Source organism: Phaseolus vulgaris, chromosome 3, assembly GCF_000499845.2.
Source record: "Phaseolus vulgaris cultivar G19833 chromosome 3, P. vulgaris v2.0, whole genome shotgun sequence".
In the NCBI taxonomy this organism is placed as follows: Eukaryota; Viridiplantae; Streptophyta; class Magnoliopsida; order Fabales; family Fabaceae; genus Phaseolus; species Phaseolus vulgaris.
The window spans coordinates 5,088,064-5,108,475 of NC_023757.2; the positions used below are offsets into that span (position 1 = coordinate 5,088,064).

General features: G+C 30.9%; 1 protein-coding gene across 1 annotated transcript; it reads right to left on the reverse strand.

Annotated features, from left to right (window-relative positions):
• Positions 1–3,228: 3,228 nt before the first annotated feature.
• On the reverse strand, positions 3,229–20,076 carry LOC137806391 (choline/ethanolaminephosphotransferase 1-like). The gene is made up of 20 exons (XM_068606498.1): positions 19,857–20,076; positions 18,715–18,907; positions 18,383–18,392; positions 18,229–18,279; positions 17,846–17,923; positions 17,028–17,103; positions 16,929–16,951; positions 16,746–16,846; positions 16,086–16,180; positions 15,916–15,984; positions 14,332–14,401; positions 11,255–11,318; positions 11,140–11,180; positions 10,943–11,027; positions 6,024–6,086; positions 4,800–4,858; positions 4,647–4,699; positions 3,823–3,895; positions 3,562–3,605; positions 3,229–3,439 (listed from the first exon to the last, which is right to left on the reverse strand). Exons 2-19 carry the CDS (start codon positions 18,849–18,851, stop codon positions 3,584–3,586), a joined length of 1,170 nt encoding a protein of 389 aa, XP_068462599.1. The 5' UTR covers positions 18,852–18,907; positions 19,857–20,076; the 3' UTR covers positions 3,229–3,439; positions 3,562–3,583.
• Between the last annotated feature and the right edge of the window lie 336 nt (positions 20,077–20,412).

The window sequence follows — 20,412 nt, forward strand, 5'->3', positions numbered from 1 at the left end:
ATTTAAATTTAAAGTAATTATTTAAAGAATAAAATTGTAAAATATTGTGTATAAATGTATCTTTTTATATACTCTTATTTATAAAATATAATTATAAATAATTAAATATTTTTATAATTTTGTAATAAATAATTTTATTTTAATTAGTTAACTAATTTAAAATTAAAAAATTAAATATATTAATGAAAATAAAACTAATAAAAAATTATATACACTAAATAACTGTTACAAAAATAGTTATAAGGAAAAATTCTAGTTATTGAAGTTATAGAATATTTTTATTATACTAAAATTAACTAATTTAAAATTAAAAAATTAAATATATTAATGAAAATAAAACTAATAAAAAATTATATACACTAAATAACTGTTACGAAAATAGTTATAAGGAAAAATTCTAGTTATTGAAGTTATAGAATATTTTTTTTATACTAAAATGTATATAATTTTATTATTTTTATAAGTAATTAATTACATAGTAGAACAAATTTATTTTATCAAATTGTAGGTAGTTCTTTTATGGGAAGGTGGTTGTTCTATTGAGTAATAAGAAATTATTATTATAATAATTACTAAAATAAAATATATTATTAAATTGTAAAAAAAATTATAAAAAGTAATTAAACAATAAATAAATTTTATTATTCTATTGTAGGTAGTTTTTTATTTTGTGAGTAATTTTTTATTTTGTGAGTGATTTTTTATTATTGATAATTATTTTAGTTTAAAATAGTAATTACCAAGAATTTGTGTTAAAAAAATAGTTAAAAGAGATCATCTCTTTATTAATGTTATAGATTATAATGATAAGAAATGTTATTAGGTTATTTTTGTTTCAAAGATATCTTGACCCATAGGTTACTTGATTAGTGAACGACAAGTCTTATAACGGACTAAATGACAACGTCTCGCTTACAAGCACATATTCACAAATCGGGTATTCACAAATCGGATTAGGGTCTTTTTTTTTAAAGACTTTAATATAATCTTGGAAACTTTTCTGGAGATGGGTCAACGAACTCTAGTCAGAAGTACTACTCCAAACACGGTTGTCTTTAGGAGTGAAAAGACCACATGCATCATCCATTATTTCTTTATCTAATATCGACTTAAAGACATAACTCATTATGAGCTAACGGTAAGGGTGGTCATGGATTGGATTTTGGTAGTAGAATCAAAATCCAAATATTTGAATTAGATTTATAATTCAAATCCATATTTTTCATAAAAATAATTTGAATATCTAAATCCATATATTTGGATTGGATTTTAAATAAATTTAGATTGGAAAATTTGGATTTTTTAATTTTAAAGATCCTTATAAATAAAATGGAGATCTGCTCTGAAAATATAATAAAATCTGGATTAAACTAAAAACTTGATTTAAATAAATGGATTGGAAATTGAGCAAATTAAGAAAAGTGGATTTTTTTCCCACCCCTACCTAGTGGTAATAGTAGAAATGTACATTAAGTCTTAGTCGACTAAAGAAGGTCAAACGATATTAAGTTTTAGACTTCGAGTTTCAAAAGATCTAAAGACTACATTCACATAAGATAATGGAGTAAGTACTATAATTGTCACGCTTCATCGTCTTCCAACTTACTCCTTGATCAACCATCACTTAACAAAGTTGGAGTCATCATTGTTAACGCATATTGTGTACTCATATTTTTAACTATTATACAATTATTTCACTTCTTATTTATTTTATTTTCAGTTTTTAGTTCATTTTGCTTTATTGGTGATAAATTGGGTTCACTTTACACAATTATTTTAATTTTGTATTTTTAGCTCTTCTAACATTTGCTGATTATTTTAGCCATAACATTTTCTATACACATAACTTTTGTCTAATTTTAATTAAATTGATTCTACACTTCCAAAGTTTTAAAATGAACCCACGGATTGCTAGATTTAGACTCTTGTTATTCTTTTTTAATTTTAGAAGTTAAGAAATATTTGCTAAATATTTGGAAAAAGAATCCTATGAGATTGATTTTGCTTTAGCTTACACATTTTTAATTAGGCTTTTAGACCTTATTATAGCCCATATTAGACTCACATTTTTCAAATTTAGAATTTAGGTTCTGAGCCTATTTGAGACCTAATTTTTCTCAAATCAGAGAAAAAAAAACACTTGCACAATTTTTTTAGGATTTTAGTGTTCCTTATTTTCTATCTATTTTCATATTATTCTATAATATAGTTATTTTTTTAATAGAAAATTAAATCTATGAGATCAATTCATGGAATCAAAATCAAACCACAAATTAAACTTTACATCAATCACCATCGATTTGACTTTGTTTTTTTCTTCCCTTAATTCTGATTTAAATTTGTGTTTATAAAATTAGAATTTAAATTAAGAATTAATTGAATCTTAATTTAATAATTGAATATGGATTAAATGAATTAATATTTAATTCGTGTAAATTGGTTTACTTAATTAATTGAATCGGTTAGATTTTAAATCTTTGATCTAATCTTTTATTTTAGAGAACTAATATTTTTGGAATGTTTGAAAACTCTGATTTAATCTTCTAGAATTTTGTTTTAGATATTTTATTTTATAATTTACACATTGTATTTTTAAACCCCTAACCCTCAATTTTTATTTCTGTAGAAAGACCCTAAATCTTGAATCCAATTTATCCTGTGTCCTTTGATAATTGGCCTAAGTTGCTCTATATTACAAAATTTAGAGAATAACATTTTCTAATTATGTTTTCTATCATGGCAAGATGTGAAACAATGATTGACCCATAGAATCTCCTCTGTTTTTCTTTTAAATCTCTAAGAAATTTGTAACATCTTTAATAAATCACATAATTTGTAACCAATTTTTACCTCATTACAAAAATGGATCGAAATAATTCAGAGGACTAATATCTGTTACTTTTTTTTTTCTTCTATCAAGAACTAAAACCAGAAAAGTAAAAAAAATTGTGTAACTAAATATCAAGCCCAAAGAGAAGCACCCTACATTATCATCGATCACTATCGAAGTTGTAGACAATCAACAATGTAGCTAATAAAAACACTTTTATCTCTTGATAAAGCAACTTAACTCCTTAATTTGTAATTACAGTTTAAAAATTGCCAATGAATTATCTATACCAGTGACAGTACAGTTTGGTAAGTTTTTTTTTTTTAATGTAAACAATTTTCTTATAATTCTATTCTTTATGTTCTCAAATAACCATGTCAAACCCACATTCAAATATATATATAAAACAAAATATGCAGATTTTTTTAAGTCATATTCAAAATTAAAATAAATATTTATAGCGGTTGAATTGAAACACTCAACAAATAGATCTCCTAGTCTATCTATGAATCAATATACAATTACAAGCTCTGAGTTAGTTCAAATTTGTCAAATAAAGCAAAATTAGTACTGACCAAAGCCTAGCCAGTATTTGGCTTGACTTGCAAGCTGAAAAGAAAAAAATAATGACTAAGCAAAACACAGGAAAGAAAAGTGGTACTTTATAGATTGAAATTGAAAATTTATAAAATATAGAACATCTCCAAAATGACTAGTTAGTAAAGGCATACCTAAAGGAAATCCTGGGTAGATTTAAGCTTCCTTCCTAGTTATCCTGCAAGTGAACAAACGGTAAGAGTTAGTGCCAAGGGCCATTATCCTTGAGAAAACTTGGTGTATTGATAAAAGCAAGGATCGATGAAAATAGCATACAAAACTTTGTTATACGAACTAAAAATAAATTAGACTTCATAAACTGGAAATGATTTAAAGGGAACAACAAATGCCAAATTTTACAACATGCATACTAACATAAGGATTGGTAATTTTACCTGAAACAGTATATTCCCAGGGCATTGGTAATTTCATGAATGACTGATGTGGCAAAGTGCAAGTAAAGTGTCACTGTGTTCATAGAAACAGAATCCTTAAGTAAAACAAATAGTCATAGGATAAAGTATACACATTATATATTTACTCAACCTCAAGTGCTAGCCAAAACAAAATTTAACTGAAGAGCAATACAGCAATGTTGATGTGTCAATTTCTCATGTTTGTAATATTTGTTAATACTTGATAGTAATTTCTTAGTGAGATGAGCTTCTTTACGTTACAAGCAAAACAAATAAAAGCCATAATCATAAATAAGACCCAACATCTGATACAAAAAGCATGATAGTCAAACATTGGTGTATGCTACATATTTCTGGTGTCAACTCTTTCTGGTAATTTCAAAATGTATTTTTGCATTGGGAATGTCTGAGGCTTTCGGAGATGGTGAAATCATTTTTTTTATCATTTATATTGTGGGAAATATATAAAAAAATGTCCAAAGACAACCAAAGAATTTGTTATATGATAAAGTCTACTTAGCCAATTTATGGTGCTCTTCTCTCTCCAGGTTATTGCGGTTTTGTGTTTCCTTGAGGAGAGGATATTTATCCTTTTTTCTATTGTACTCGTTTATTTCTCTTTTTAAAGAATATTATGCTTTAAAAAGTAATTAATGAATACTCACATGCTAATCTACACCTAGAAAGAGAAACAGAGAGAAATGCAAGTGTGATAGATATACACTTTCCTAACTATTTAGGTGTCAATATATAACTACTCATTCACTTTCCTAACTCCTAAGAAAAATGAGAAGCAGTTGCACCTGAAAATGCACAGTAACCAAGAAGAACTAGTCTCTCATCTAATAAAGGAACCCTGCAAAAATATATATATATAAATGAGTTTTAGATAAGAAACAAACGAATATGAAAAGCATCTACTAACGAAATTCAGAATGAAAAATCACAGTACATACCCATCATTCAGCCTTGATGCAAGTACATTAGCAATGGCCAATGGGAGATACACGAGGGACTGAACAAGATAAATAATGCTTATATCAATAACGGTAACAATCAATCACTGAAATGGAATCATCTAAGTGTTTTCTAGCATGCTTTTGTCATTCCACCATTGACAGACAATGACCATTAAGATTAATCTCTAAACAATAATATTAATGTTGTTATACCACTGAATACATGCTAGATAATCTAGAAATTTTCCTTTGAAAAATGCGTGAATTAAATTTTATTGTTTGAAAGGATTTTTATTCGAATTTCATTCTTAAATGCTTCAAAGAAAACATCACTGATATATTTGATGAAGTTTTCTAGTTTTCAACGGATTGAGTTTTCAAAAGCCTATGCCACAGCCATTGAGCTTCAGCTCAATTATGTTAATAGATCAAAGACTGATGACTGGGTACCAAATTCAAAACTTGAAAAATAAAGATTTTCGTTGAATAAGAGGACATTGTTATGAATCCATATTTGATGTTTAAAAACTAAATTACTCTAATGCCATAAGAAAAATATCATTCCAAATGTTAGAAAATGGTTTTGGAGGCAAGCAACGACTACTTCCCTTCACCAACAAATCTTGCTAATTTAAACATTATATACACTTACAGACTACTAATATTGAAGAAAAATAGTGTACTTGAAAAAAACATCGAACATCCATCCCTACCCATCATGCATATCAGACATTCAATCATAAAAACAAACATCAAACTGAAAATATACATATTTTGTCCCCAGTTATACCTCCATGTTAATTTATCACAACTCTTGTTTTCAAGTCAAGATTGAAATACCAAGGTTTATCTTCTCAGAGAAAAGATATATATTGAATGCTGAAAAAGAGTACAGCAGGGTTGCTGAAATGGTATTTCGCTTCCATAGAGGAGGCTGCATATGTAGGGCTGACGTTAATCATTCAATAATACAGTTTCACAATGATCCAGACACTATAGGCATAATAATGCTCTCAACCTAAAGAATATAACAATCTTAAGGGATTGAGACTCGTACTATGTGAGTTTTATAGCTACAGTAAAACATAAATGAAAGAGAAGTTTACTGAAAGCCTGAACAACTTTTGACCCGTGTCATCATTGTGTTTTCATAGTTTTATAATGAGGACAACAGCCAAATCAAGCATCTTAATAAAGTAATTCAGGACATGTAAAACATACCATGCACATCCCAGTCTTTAGACCCTTAGGTTCATCACATAAATGAGACAAAATCATCCTCCCCTGCAAAATTAAGCTTCCCTCATAAAAATCAATAATACATGGAGTTGTTCATAAAAGGAAGCTAGCAGCAATATAAGTAAAAGGTACTAGAACACACTGCAAGAAGATGAATTTGTGCTTCTTAAGAAAATATGTTTCACATTCATGATTTGTCTTGTAAATAGGGGATTAGTAGGATAAAAACATCCTAATATCTCTATAGTAATTAGAAAAATATCCTTAGAAACTACACATTCATTTCAGCAGATTTGATTTCTTTTTTTGAGAAAATGTGATTGTTACATACATATAGGAGCTAAGAATGTTATTATTATGATTGTAACTAATAAAATACTTCTTCTCTCCCTCTTGTTATTCAAGTTGTTATCAGAGCTCCCAGCCTTGGGGGCTTTATTTCCACCATTGCCACCATCACACCACCTCCATCCTCGAAAACTACGGTGGGATACAAAAATTTGCGTTTTTTTTCTCTAGGGTTGACACGAATTTTACTCCTATGGATCATAATGATTTTCCAAATGTGGTGGGTCCTACCGGTTTGATGGTTTGCACTGGAGTTAGTACATTCAGTGTATTCTAAAAGGAAGGTCAAGATTAAACCAGATCGATGGTGGAGGATCAGGGTCAAATGATCCTAATTTTTAGATTTGGGATGATAAAAATTCACTAGGTCGTGACCTTGATGTGGCATTCCACAGCATAGTAGTTAGTATCTTACGATTCACGATACGTATCGTACGAAACGATACGGTTTCACCCTCCCACGATACGAATCGTGTGAAGAATCTTTTTTGTCCCTGAATCTTAGTTGTATCATGCGATTCGCACAAAGAATCGCTGAATCCCGAAACGAAACGATTCCGTATTGTGTGAATCAGTGTGGATTTTAAAAAATGAGTAAATAAAAAAAGATAGACATAATTTGTTTAATAACATGTATGCACCATAGAGGTTGTTTTGGTGAAATTGTGTGGTATATATATATATATATACGTACATATATAATTTATATAATTTATTGTATCTTGCATGTATACATATTTTATATATTTAAGTATATATTAAATTTTTTAATGTTTATGAATCTTACGATTCACGATACTTATCAGCTCTTCGATACACTCCTTGTATCTCGATTCTACTACCATGTTCCACAGTCCTGGAGATATGTTAAATTATATGTTTTACACCTCTGCTAAAGAAGTTTAGGATGACCTAAATAACACCATTTCTTCGAAAAAGGATTTTGCTGCCTTGTTATGACACTGAAAGCAAGGTGTTTAAGGTTCTCTCTCTATTGATCTTCCAAATGTGGTGGGTCCCTACCAGTTTGATGGTTGAAATTATTTGCAATGGAGTCAATACATTTGGAGGATTTTAAAAAGATGGTCAGGATTAAAGCACAGTGATGGTGGATGAATGAGGTCAAATGACCCTAATTTTTAGATTTGGGATAATGAAGATTCATTGATCATAACTTGGATGTGACAATTCCATAGTCCTTGAGATAAGTCAAAATTATATGTTCTATTCCTCTACTAAAGAAATTTAGGATGACCTAAATAACATTTTTTCTTTGAAAAAGGATTTTGTTGCTTGTTATGACATTGAAAAAGCAGGGCGTTTAATAACAAACAAAGTTCTCTTTTGATTTAATTCACTATGATGTTTGAGGACCTGCTTTAAAATCTATCTTAACGACCAAATGGATTCTTGCTTTTATTGACAATTATATCCATGTCACATGGACATGTGTTATGAAAAGTAAGTCTTTAAGTGATGGAACAAACACAAATGGGGTAAATATTTAAGTGATGGAACAATTGCTAGTCTAGGTGGATGACATGATTATTCCAAGAGACGATGAAACATAGAATTGGCTTTAAAATAAAAATTGGTGACCCAATTTAAAATGAAAGACCTAGGAAAACAAGTATTTCCTTGGAATAGAAGATGCTTATTCCAATAAGGGGTTTTACATCCCCCAAAGAAAATATATACTTAATATCCTCAATGAAATAGGTAAGCTAGGATGTAGAACCTCAAAAGTTCCTATTGAACAAAATCATAGATTAGAAGTAACGAACCCAATATCAAATATTGTAGGAAAACTTATTTATTTATCACAACCGAGACTAGGCCTCATTTATGCAATTAGTGTGGTACGTCACTTTATGCATAATTCAAAAGAAAGACACATGTAAGCAGTTAACAAAAATCTTCAATACTTAAAGTCAAGCCTAGGAAAGGAGCCACTATCAGGAAAAAGTACACTTTGGCCCTGAAGATATACATTGATGTATATTATGCCAAACTCTATTACTAATAGAAAATCTACCTCTGGGTATTGTATGTTCTAGGGGGAAAATCTGGTGACTTGGAGAAGCAAAAGACAGTATAGGATATCCCATTCAAGCACATTAGCTGAATTTTGAACCCTTGCTCAAGGTGCATGTAAAGGATTTTCGATGAAAATCATATTAGATGACCTCAAAATAAAGGTTGACATCCCTATGCTATTGAACTATGATAACAAGTTAGCCATGAGCATTACTCATAATCCAGTACAATACAATAGAATTAAACATATTGAAATTGACAACACTTCATTAAAGATAATCTTGACAAAGATCTTATGGTTACAACCCATATCCCAACAAGACTTCAGTTAGCAAACATGTACACCAAAAGAGACTTCCTCAAGATTCCAAGATCTTGTAGGGCAAGTTGGAAATGATCGATATTCATTTACTAATTTGAGGGGGAGTATTATAAATAGGGGATTATTAGGATAAAAATATAGTAATATATCTATAGTAATTAGGAAAACTATCCTTAGAATCTATTCATTTATTTTAGCAGAATTTTATTTCCTTTTTAAAGAGAATGTGATTGTTACAAATACTAAAGTTGAGAATGTAATTATCATGATTGAAATACAAAATATTTCTTTTCTCCCTCTAATTATTACCAATTCCCAAAATCCAACTCAAACATGCTCTAAGTCTAAGGTTCACTCAAAAACATAAAAGCATAATTTAATGAATTCAAAAGATAATGAGGTTCTGAAAAGAGGTGTTGTTTTATGTTTTATGTGCTTGCTATGCAAAGAACAAGAGAGAGTATTGACCATCTGTTTTTTAGTTGTCCTTCAGCTTATTTTATTTGGTCCTGACTTCAGAATTTTTGCCCTGATCTTAATAATTTTTCATGTTCTGGTTTTATTACTTTTCTTAAGTCTCCTGGTAGCCCTATTATTAAGCACATTAAGCTTGATGCTATCACCTTTTCTTTCTGGATGATATGGAGGATGAGAAACCATACTAGATTTCAACATTGTTAAGAACTACATTCAAACTCTAGGTAATATGTCTAAAAAATGTATAATCATATGGATGACTTCTCTGTCTTGGAAGTCTTTTGGCATTAGCACCAGACCTGGTAAGGTCTTTGTTCCTGTGCAACTGTATTGGGACTTCCCTGTTGTGGGCTGGATTAAAGTGAACACTAACGATACTACTTGGGGTCTCCAAGACTTGCTGCTTGTGCGGGTATCTTAAGAGCGAGTCATGGGGAAAATATTGGTGGTTTTTCTGCTTTATTGAGGAATCAGAATGCCTTGTCTGTTGACATCATGGGGGCTCTTCTTGCCATTGAACAAGTTCAGAGGGCTAGGTTCATAAAGCTTTTGTTGGAGAGTGATTCTATTTTGCTCTATCAAGCTTTTTCTTCAGCTAAAGGTTCCGTGGACTCTTAGAGGGAGGTAGAGAAGGTGTATGCATCTGTGTTTTCATGGCTCATATTTTTAGGGAAGGCAATAACTGTGTTGATAAATTGGTTAACCGTGTTGATAATAAGTTAGACTTTTTTTGGTTTTGGCATGCTCCTTATTTTAGTTTGGATTTTTTCCACCATAACAGATGTCAATTTCCTTTATTCCGTATTTAAGTTGTGTTCCTTTTTCTTCCATGGGTTTTGGTTTGATCCCCCCATGTTTTGTATTCCTTTCTTTTCTCTTTTATGTTATGTTTCAAGTGATGACAGATGATTGGTGGATTTTGAGATGTCAGTCTAGTTGAGATATCAAAAATCATAGTGATGCCTAGCATGAGTTTTCTTTTTTAAAAAAAGACAGCATATTTATTTATAATGGGAAAAGAAAACTGTTTGGCTTATCAAAACTAGATGGTGCATGAATTATTTCTCACATATTAGTAAAGGTTTTCTTTATTCCAATGATAATGGATAAATACAAAAAGAAAACATGATACAAAACAAAATTCAATAACCGTACAAGCATTTTTTTTTTTCGTATTAATTTATTTTCTCTACGGAATTGTAACAAAATTCAATAATTTACTTTGTTCTGCAGACTACTTTTCTTCCATCAAAGAAAACAAAAGTACAAAATCTACTTAGTCTTTTGGATCCAGATCCTTAAAAATTTAGAGTAACCAATTTTATTTTTTATTTTTTAATATACTTAAAGATACCATGATTATTCTGTAGTTTATTTATATAATTTTATTTGTTATTCAACAATCCTGAAGTTTCTGTTATTTTTTTATCTTCCATGACACTAAGTTAAACTAGGTTCTGGTAGATCAAATCAAATTGTAAATATTTATAAGCCCACATAACCAAATCAATTAACATTACATTTTTTATGGATATCTAGTCCTACACAAATTCTACAGAGAGCCATCAGCCAAGAATAATTACAGTAATAAATGGTAACCAGCTAAAATGCACAGCAAAGAAAATAAGGCATAAAAAAGCCTGAAAGGCACTATAAAAATTGAAAAGAAAAAAAAAACAAGAAAAGCAAACAATTTTTCAAATTTAAACATTCATACCACAAGGTATCCGAAAGTAAGTCCTGTCCCAATAATAACTAAATGTGGATATCTCCCCATGATGTCTGATGGTGACAAATAATCCCTGCACCAAAAGTCACTCAAGTGCTTATAAGAAGTAAAGAATAATAGAATAATATGCTTATCTTTCAAACAAACTGGGTACAAAATTGATGCATCTTGAGTTGAGTTTATACCACATAAGCACTCCTCCCACAAGTACAACAAATGGGTAAAGCTGCCCAAGAACGAACACATTAATAAAGCATCCAGATTTTAGAGAAAGAATATCATATGAACAAAATATATTACCATTGCCAATGCAAGTGGCATGCTTCCATTCCTTGCCTTCACAACCTTATAAACATTAGTAACACTGTATGGAACAAAAAAATAATGTTTACCATCAAATATGCTAAGTAAAACAGCCTACGGAAATACAAAGATCATTCCGTACATAAATTGGTGTAAAATTTTAGCCTATATCATATAAGAAGATATTTGTAGGCTAACTTTTATCAGATTCTGGATGATTTAAGGTATTGAATTCTACATACTCTAAAATAAGACCAAATGAACATAACAAGAAAGAAATATGTCATAATACTAACACTAACATGTCTTGAGATTATAGGGTTTAAGTAAAAAATTAATAGACTCTAAATAATAGGATAATAGATTAATATGGGGAAATATAGTGTGTTAAAAAGAACTTGAACCTATTTCTGTAAATGGTATTTAAGTTGCTTTAAAGTCTCATCTCTGCTCACAAGATCTTGTGCAACCAACGACTTCCACTAATGTTTCATCCAGGCTAAATAAGTGGTGGTCTTCCATAAACCACTTCAAATGGGGTGCAGTATGCAGCTACTTGGAAACAAGTATTATACCAATATTCAGCTCAAGGTATAAACTCTGCCAAAGATTTTGGCTGCTCAGAACAAAATCACCTGAGATAGGTAACCAGTATCCTATCAAGTACTTCAGTTTGCCCATAATGGGGATTCTCCTAATCTTACATTACCTTGCTAGATATGAAACTATGACTAGCTCCAGTGTCTATCAAGATCATAATTTCTTTACCCTGCAATTTTCCTTTTAGCTTCATAGTTTGTGGTTGTGTTCTGTCATGCCACCTGCTGAACATATTGAAAGATCCATCCATTGACATGCCATCTCTACTTTCTTCCCTAAATTCTTGTTTATATTATCCTCCTCTAAAATCATGGTTATTTCCCATCATCATTCACCCCTTCCATCATGGCTATTTCCCCATCATCTCTAACCTCTTCATCCTCAGACACAAAAAGTTTTTCAGGACGTCTATATGCCCATATGCTAACCCATAACTGTAACATTTTCCATTTTCTCTCCTCCAAACGCATTCAGCATATGGAAGGGTAAGTGTTATTCTACTTCTTTGTCCTGAAAAAAATTGGTTCTGCTATCGAGGAAGCTTATCCCTGTGAACTCCTAAAATGGTTCCTCATCCTTGAAAACAAAACCCTAAATTGACGGCACGTTCTTGCCGTTCTCACACATTGTGCATCATTTCATGGCTTCTTTTTTATCACATGCAATGTCCATGGCTCTACTAAGGTCTCTAGGGTCATTTTATCTCACCAAACTTTTGGCTTGGGCAACAGTAATTCAAACACCTGAACATACTCCTCTGCTCGTCTAGTTTGCTCTAGGGAAGCTAACCTTATATAGTTCGTCCCACTCTCTTGTTCTTCAAATCTCCTCATCAATGCTTCAAAAAAATATTTCCAAGATGGATTCTTGGATATTTTGTCTCCATTTCTGAAGACCAATGCAATGCATTTCACAAATGCTGATAAAAGCAAACTTCAATTTCTTGGAAGGTTTAACTTGTACCATGGAAAACATTTCAGCACATGCCAACCACCCTAATGGATCTTTTCCTTCTAAAGTGGGTAATTCCACTTTCTTGATCCAAGAATTTTAGTCCATCCTCTCTTCTTCTTTTGATTCACCAGTATGTACTTCACTCTCCAAGTCCCTCCCATTTTTGTGTACCCACTTATCTCCAACAATTGAAAGAGTCTTCTATTCATTCATCTGGAACAAAAGATTCTTGATATACTCGATATTTGTCTTCAACTCACCCTGTTTTGTCCCTTGCTTATTCATTGCTTTTCCCAAGATTCCTACTCCATTCTCCATTGTGACATAGGATCCAGCAGGTCAGACCAATTTGTTAGGACTCTCTCCAAGATTGCCAAACTGCAGCTAGAAAAATAAGTACTCCTCCTTTTCTCTAAAGCAGATCACTTTAATACCTCTTTATTCTCCAAGTATCAAGAATTAAAAAAGAATAAAGCAAACAACTTTACCCCAAAAGAAGCACTCTCCTTCTCTACACTGGAATCTCGAATTTACAGCCATAATTTCCTACCCTCTTCCTGTTGAAACCCGGGCACTATATTGTAAATAGAGCAGTTCTTAACTGCTTTCCCTAGAGTAGTTAGTTAGATTGTGTACAGTTGTCATTAGGACAACTCTTGTAAATAGATTTCTATAACAACTGTCATTAACAACTGTTATAAATAGAGCAGTTGCACATTCTGCTTTTCAGATGGAGTGCTTAATGATTCTTATGGCTGATTCGAACCCTAATCTATCTTATCAAAGATAACAACAGCGTTTTTTTTCAAACTACATCGATTTTACGAATATTTTTCCTTGGTTTTGAAAATGAATGTAAAAAAGATTCATAATCAAGACAAAAACCATTGTAGCTGCATTTTTTGCTGAACACATTTTTTGTTTTGAAAATTGCATTTTAAAACCAGAAACACAACCATCCAAACCTGTCTGAAGGTTTTGGTGACCAGGATTCCCATATCTAACAGGGTCTCCTAACTTGAAGTATCTAGGCAGTAGAAAGAAATCTAACAGGACAGGTCATGTACAATGACACCACTAATACTGTATTGAAATTAAAGGATTTGAACAAAATAGAAGGGTGAATGGACTCAAATTAACAGGAGTTTAAATTAGTTTGATGTATTATAATCCCATAAAAAATATAAAGCACTGGTCCCTATTTATAGTAGTAGCACTAGACTTAAAAATTAAAAATCAAGAAACCACTCCAGAAGATCATCTAAGAAACTATAAATTATTCTAAAAGATACAATGTAGGCCAGTTATTTTTTATATTCCAACTACTTCGATCTCAGTTTCAGTTCATCATCTGCTGACCATAACTAGTGACAAAATAACAACCAAATGGTGTATGTAGTTCAACATAAAAGAAAATATCTGAGTTATCAGAGTTGGAAAAAATGAACAAATTTTGGGTCAAGAAGAAAGTATTGCACATGCTAACAATGTTGAACCTTAATAATTTTAGCTATACATACTTGCATGTAACTGTTGGTATAACACCGAAAGCTATCATCAAACACAATATAGCTTTGAATGTTGGCAATCCTGAAAAGCAGAAAAGATAAATAAAAATCCAATTACATATCCAAAACATCAACTTTATATAAACCAACAATCCTTACTACAATAAGCTATACTGGACAAGCAAATGGAACCCACTTTTTGCTATTTGAACCAGACAACCTTAACTTTATTACTCCATATTTATTAGACATACGCAAAATGAATAGATATAATCGTGATTGACTAGCTTCTTATCATGTCATTTTCAATTGATATGTTTGTAGTATTAATCAAAAAGTCCACTTTATTTTCAATTTTGTTTCTTGTTTCTAAGAATTTGTAGAGGAGATGGAGAAACAAGATTTTGTTGTTTTCACCAATTCTTTAGCAATTCCATGAAAGTAGAAAACAGAGTGAAAATAACATGTCATCAACTAAATTATGACCCTACAAGTGTCATCATCTCTTTTTAAGAAATTAAAACTATAAACTAAATATTATAAATACTATTTTTCATATTCTAGAACCATCCTATAAAATCTTTAAACCATTTTCTTTTTCTTCTTCGAAATGTCTCTAGGCACATTGTATCGATATCAGATATGATGCGTATCCAATGGAGTGATATGTTTATTTTGAAAGTAACAGGATATTATATGTGACATATATGTATTTAAAAATGTAAAAAAGAAATCCTAAAACATAATAAATATGTAATTGCAATTGTGTGGATCCAAATTAAAATCACATTTCTTATTTTCAAAATAAAAAATCATAAATTATTGTCATCTTAAGAGTATTATGCTTCATAGATTACATACTTCATTGATGATCATCAGTAAAGTATCCCAGAGTAGTGGATATGGATACGTGTAGGATACGGATACATGACATAAATAAAAGTATCGGTGCATCATATCTACCAATATATTCACAATATGATCTTAGTTATAACATAGATTCTCACTACTTGAGAAAATGAAAGATGCCCGAAAAAATTAATGAGAATTGAGGACTTCAACTAAAGAGTGAAAAAAATTGGCCATCCAGACTACACATTGAAGAACATAATATGATAGCAAAGAACTTACCCTCTTAAAACCAAAAACTAGATCCATTAACGGTATATCAACAATAATAAATTCAATATAGCATATTTAAAGAGTCTAGTTAGGCCAATGCAAATGATTTATGCACTTTGGAAAATATGTTCATTATGCCTATTTACCCTAATCCCAAGCTTATAACACAAGTAAGCATATGAGCTGACAAGGACATCTTGCCATCTGGTAACCAGTATGCAAAATTATAAGTTTGACTGAAAATGAGACCATATTGCAGTAAATTTAAAATTGTTTCATGTAAAAGACAATCAAATGTATATAGAGTTCTCTGCAAATGCATGAAAAGCCTTCAGCAAAGGAAATACCAAAAATACATTTTAGACGTTACATATTATGAAACTTGGAACAGGTACAACAACTACCACAAATAGCAACAGACAAAACCTTTTGGTTCAAAACAGAAAGAACACTATATAATGAAGGATATCTTACCCTCAAGATAAGGAAGCCAACTTAAAAATGGCAAAGACTTTCTAAATGGCTGAGCCCACCACTCAGCACCTGTATGATAAAATAAGAATAACAAATAATAATAATAATAACAACATGCAAGGATTCTTATCAAAGTTAGTAGCTGTGTGTAAACACAACAAAAGTCATACCCACGATAGCAGTGAAAAAGTGAGCCATGTATATTATCATAAGACCCTCGGTAGGCCCATTTATAACGGGAAGTATAAGTGTATTGGTGAAATAGCTGCATCCAAAAACAACATTTAAAAGAAATCAATATTCCTAGTCTGTCCAATAGCATATATGCAATATGGTATTAAAATATATAATCATGCCAAATTTACAAATTTGTGATTTTACATTACAAAACAACATATATGCAATATGGTATTGAAATAGCTGCATCCAAAACAACATGTAAAAGAAATCAATATTCCTAGTCTGTCCAATAGCATATATGCATGCAATATGGTATTAAAATATATAATCATGCCAAATTTCCAAATTTGTGATTTTACATTACAAAACAACATATATGCAATATGGTATTGAAATAGCTGCATCCAAAACAACATTTAAAAGAAATCAATATTCCTAGTCTGTCCAATAGCATATATGCAATATGGTATTAAAATATATAATCATGCCAAATTTCCAAATTTGTGATTTTACATTACACAAGGAATGATGACAGCTTAAGTATAAGAAATCTTTCATTATAATACAAGAATACAAACAGGACATCGCAAAATATAATAATATTATATAACATATCATCTATCATATATTAATTGAACATGATAACTTACTGCTCCCAGGTTGCACCATAAAATGTAATTGCAGATATTAACCACCACCAGAAAGTACCTCTTCCACACATGGCTGTGCTCCCAAAAGCCAATGCTTCAAACTGAAAACAAGTTATCATATATGACAGTCTTTAATCTCTTCCAATCACTTAAGAGTAATAGCCAAAATTAAAAGAGACATACTGTACAAGCAAGTGCATCACATCCTGCAAAAAAAGTTGAAAATATCTTCATTAATAACAAACAGGTAAGCATAATGAAAAACAATAGAGTGAAAATCACCATGATCAAAGAGCTCCCCCAATGGGCTTGAGGAATTTGTACGTCTAGCTTGCTTCCCATCAACAGCATCAAATGTCTAGAGCGCAACACACACACACAAACATATAAGAAAACAATAAATAAAATAACTATAGCAAATAATGGAAACTTGGCCATGTAGTGAAGATCTTCCATGGATAAACCATATGAATTTGCTTAGCTGTCATGCCTTAGAGAAACATAACGAGAGAAAATTTTATTAATTGTTCAACAACCAATGAAATGAATATTACAAGTATTTATAAGTGCTAGTACAACAACCAATGAAATGAATATTACAAGTATTTATAAGTGCTCATGAAACAACTAAACATAGTAGGATGATATAAGTAATCAGGAAGGCAATGTGGAAAACATTATAAAAAAAAAAAAAAGAGTTCCAGTATTGATTGCTTCTTTGGGAAATTTCACTGCAATATGAAACAGAATGTTAGATGTAAACATCTTTCAAAGTCAAGGGTCAAAAATTCAATAATATCTTGATATAAAAGGCATGAATTCAACCATGAGAGCACTTAAAAGATTCAGTAATTCAAATCATTTAGACTCGTGAAACAACACCATTATAATCAAGATTCAGGTTAGAAAATATTATGCGCTTCAAATGAGATCACAATTCAAGGCAACTGATTACCACATAAGTCAAATTTATCTCAGTTGGTTTGCCTGCCATCAAGGCAGAAAAACAGGGATACCCATTATAGAGATTGAAACTAAAGTCAGAGAGACTGAGAAGTTGAGGAGTTGGCAAGTACTGCACTACAAGTATTTAATCCTACCTGGTATAAAAACAGAAGTAGTCCATGAGCAAAATGAACCCATCTTGGAGGAGGTGAGTCCAAATGTGGGGAGTATATCTGAAAAATAAATAAATAAAATTTATGTATAATGTATCTAGAAATTTACTGTTTCAATACAGTTTACACAAAATTGCCTACCTTAACCATGTAAAGAACAATTCCACAAAAGAAATTATCAATAATGCATGAAACTAACTAACAATCTTAAATACGCTTCATTTTCATAAACTTGTTTTCAAAATTGCAAATTTCATTCTATCATTTGACAAAATGACAAAAATAAAGTGAAGCATTGGGAAGCTATAACTACTGTGACTTTAATTTTGGAAGTAGGAAGAATAATTGACCCAAGTTCCACTTACATAACCAAGCAATGCAGACACTAGTAAGAACATAAATCCCATAAGAGTTATCTGCAATCAAGAAATTTATGATTCATCAGTGCCAATTAGAATGCTTAAGATAACAGTAGAAACAATAGGTGACACTACAATAAGAAAGGAGGTAAAGTGGTACCATGTTTGGACTGCGAAGATTTGAAGAATGCCAATACATACATCAGGATAAATAAAACAAAGGTATGAGTTAGTGTATTCAGAACTCAAAAACTAAAATTACAACAAACATATATTTCAATCAGAAATTTCAAACAAATTCTTGTGAGGGCTGTATAAGAAATTTTAAGAGAAGAAAAGCAAATAAAACAGACATACATATACGAACCAAAACTAAATTACAAACATAAAAAAAAAGATTGAGAAGATATCCTAAGGATAGGGTTAACTTTGTGCATATCACTCAAATTAAACTGACAATGAAGTCAAAATTCAAATGATAAAAGTACTCACGGCATCCATAGGGGAAAAAAATTAACAAAGCGAGTCCAAAAGGGTTGCAGTACATATTTGGCCACGTAGGAATGATCTACTCCACTATATTTATATCTGTGCAGAGCTGCAACACCGTGAGACCCGATATAACCCATCGTTCTCTTATAGAAGTCCAAAATAAGCTTTAAGATAAGCTAAGCCTCAACACAACCTGAGAGAAGATTGAATTTGAAGATCACAAAATCAACTTGAACAAATTTGAAAGGAAATCCAAAATGCAAAGTAATTGACTGACAAGAAAAGGCCAAAATTCTAAAATTATTTTATACTGAAATAATGAGAGATGCCTAAATCAAACACATTCGTGAGTATGTGGAAAAAATTTATTTTCATATTTGACATTCCCTGATTAGTTAATCCCAAATTTTGGAAGAAAATAAGGGTTCCTTACATTTTGAACTTCTATTAGTGGCCTTATTCATAAAATAAAGTTGAGATTAAAAAACATCCTAATTTAATTGAATGACTTCTTCTTTTTTTCCTTAACGTATTCCCTGAATAAAGTTGAAAACAGCATAGAATAGAAATACAAATCCAATTTGCATTAATTTTATATAAACCTTAAAACCCCGGCAAATGATTTATTGATAAGTTATTGATTTAGTAATTAAATCTTCTTGCATTCCCCCTTTTTTACAATTCCACTTACATCCCTTCTTACATTCATTTCCCATTACATAAAAGTATGAAAATGGGAAAAAAAATACAAAAGATACCTGTAAAATTCAATGAAAGAAGCAAAATAAAAGCGAAAAAATAAACAGTACTTAGCGCAATATTTGAAACAAAGAGCTTAAACTATAATCATCTTAGAAAACCAAGTTCTGATTACTTATTCAGGCTAGTACCAATGGTTATCAAACTCTAACGTTAAGCCGCAAAATCCGACCGAGTTCAAGAGCCTATTAATGGGACACGAGTTCACTGTAGACTCAGTTTTTTAGTAATACTTGGACTAGACTCGGACAAACTCTGTACAATCGGTACAAACTCGCGAGTTAGAGGCCGAGTGAACGAGTTTTCAAGAAAAGCCCAAAACGACCCACACATGGGTCGTTTCGCTTACTGTCTAGATGTAGGGTTCTCTTCTCGATTCATACCTGGACCTGCTGCCTTTGTTTTTTATTTGCGTTCGGTGTCGTCTTGTGGTGTCTCGCCGTCGTCTCGTGGTGCCTCGCCGTCGTCTTGTGGTGTCTCGCCGTCGTCTCGCGGTGCTCGCCTTGACTCGAATCGCGTCGGATCGTGTCGCGTCACCTTGCCTCAACCTCGCAATTGCCTTCTGCTTTTGTTTTCAAATAGGTTCTGCTGTTTGGGTGCGTTCTGCGAATTTGAAGTAAAAGTTTTTATTTGGGGTTGGGGTTATTTTAACAATCTAATAAAAAAAATTAATGAAGTGATTTAAATGATAATTTCAGTTTATTTTACAGTTCTATATTTATATATATAATGTTATTTTTAGATATTAAATTTTTTAAAACATATAATTAGTTTTTTAAGATAATGAAATTTTAATAGATTTTGTAATTTAGACATAGGTTAATTGTGGGATTAATGTTATTTATGTTTGGTAAATTAAAAATAAAAGTGAAAATAAATTATGAAAATTTAAAATTAAGTAAAAAAAAATATTATTGAATACACATAGATAAGATTTTA

Coding starts and splice junctions, on each gene's coding strand:
- LOC137806391 (XM_068606498.1), bottom strand. CDS start 18,851: ATGGGTTATATCGGGTCTCACGGTGTTGCAGCTCTGCACAGATATAAA. Junction 16,952..17,027: donor GGGGGAGCTCTTTGATCATG/GTGATTTTCACT, acceptor CTTTTTTTGCAG/GATGTGATGCACTTGCTTGT. Junction 3,896..4,646: donor TGGTTACTGTGCATTTTCAG/GTGCAACTGCTT, acceptor CTATGAACACAG/TGACACTTTACTTGCACTTT.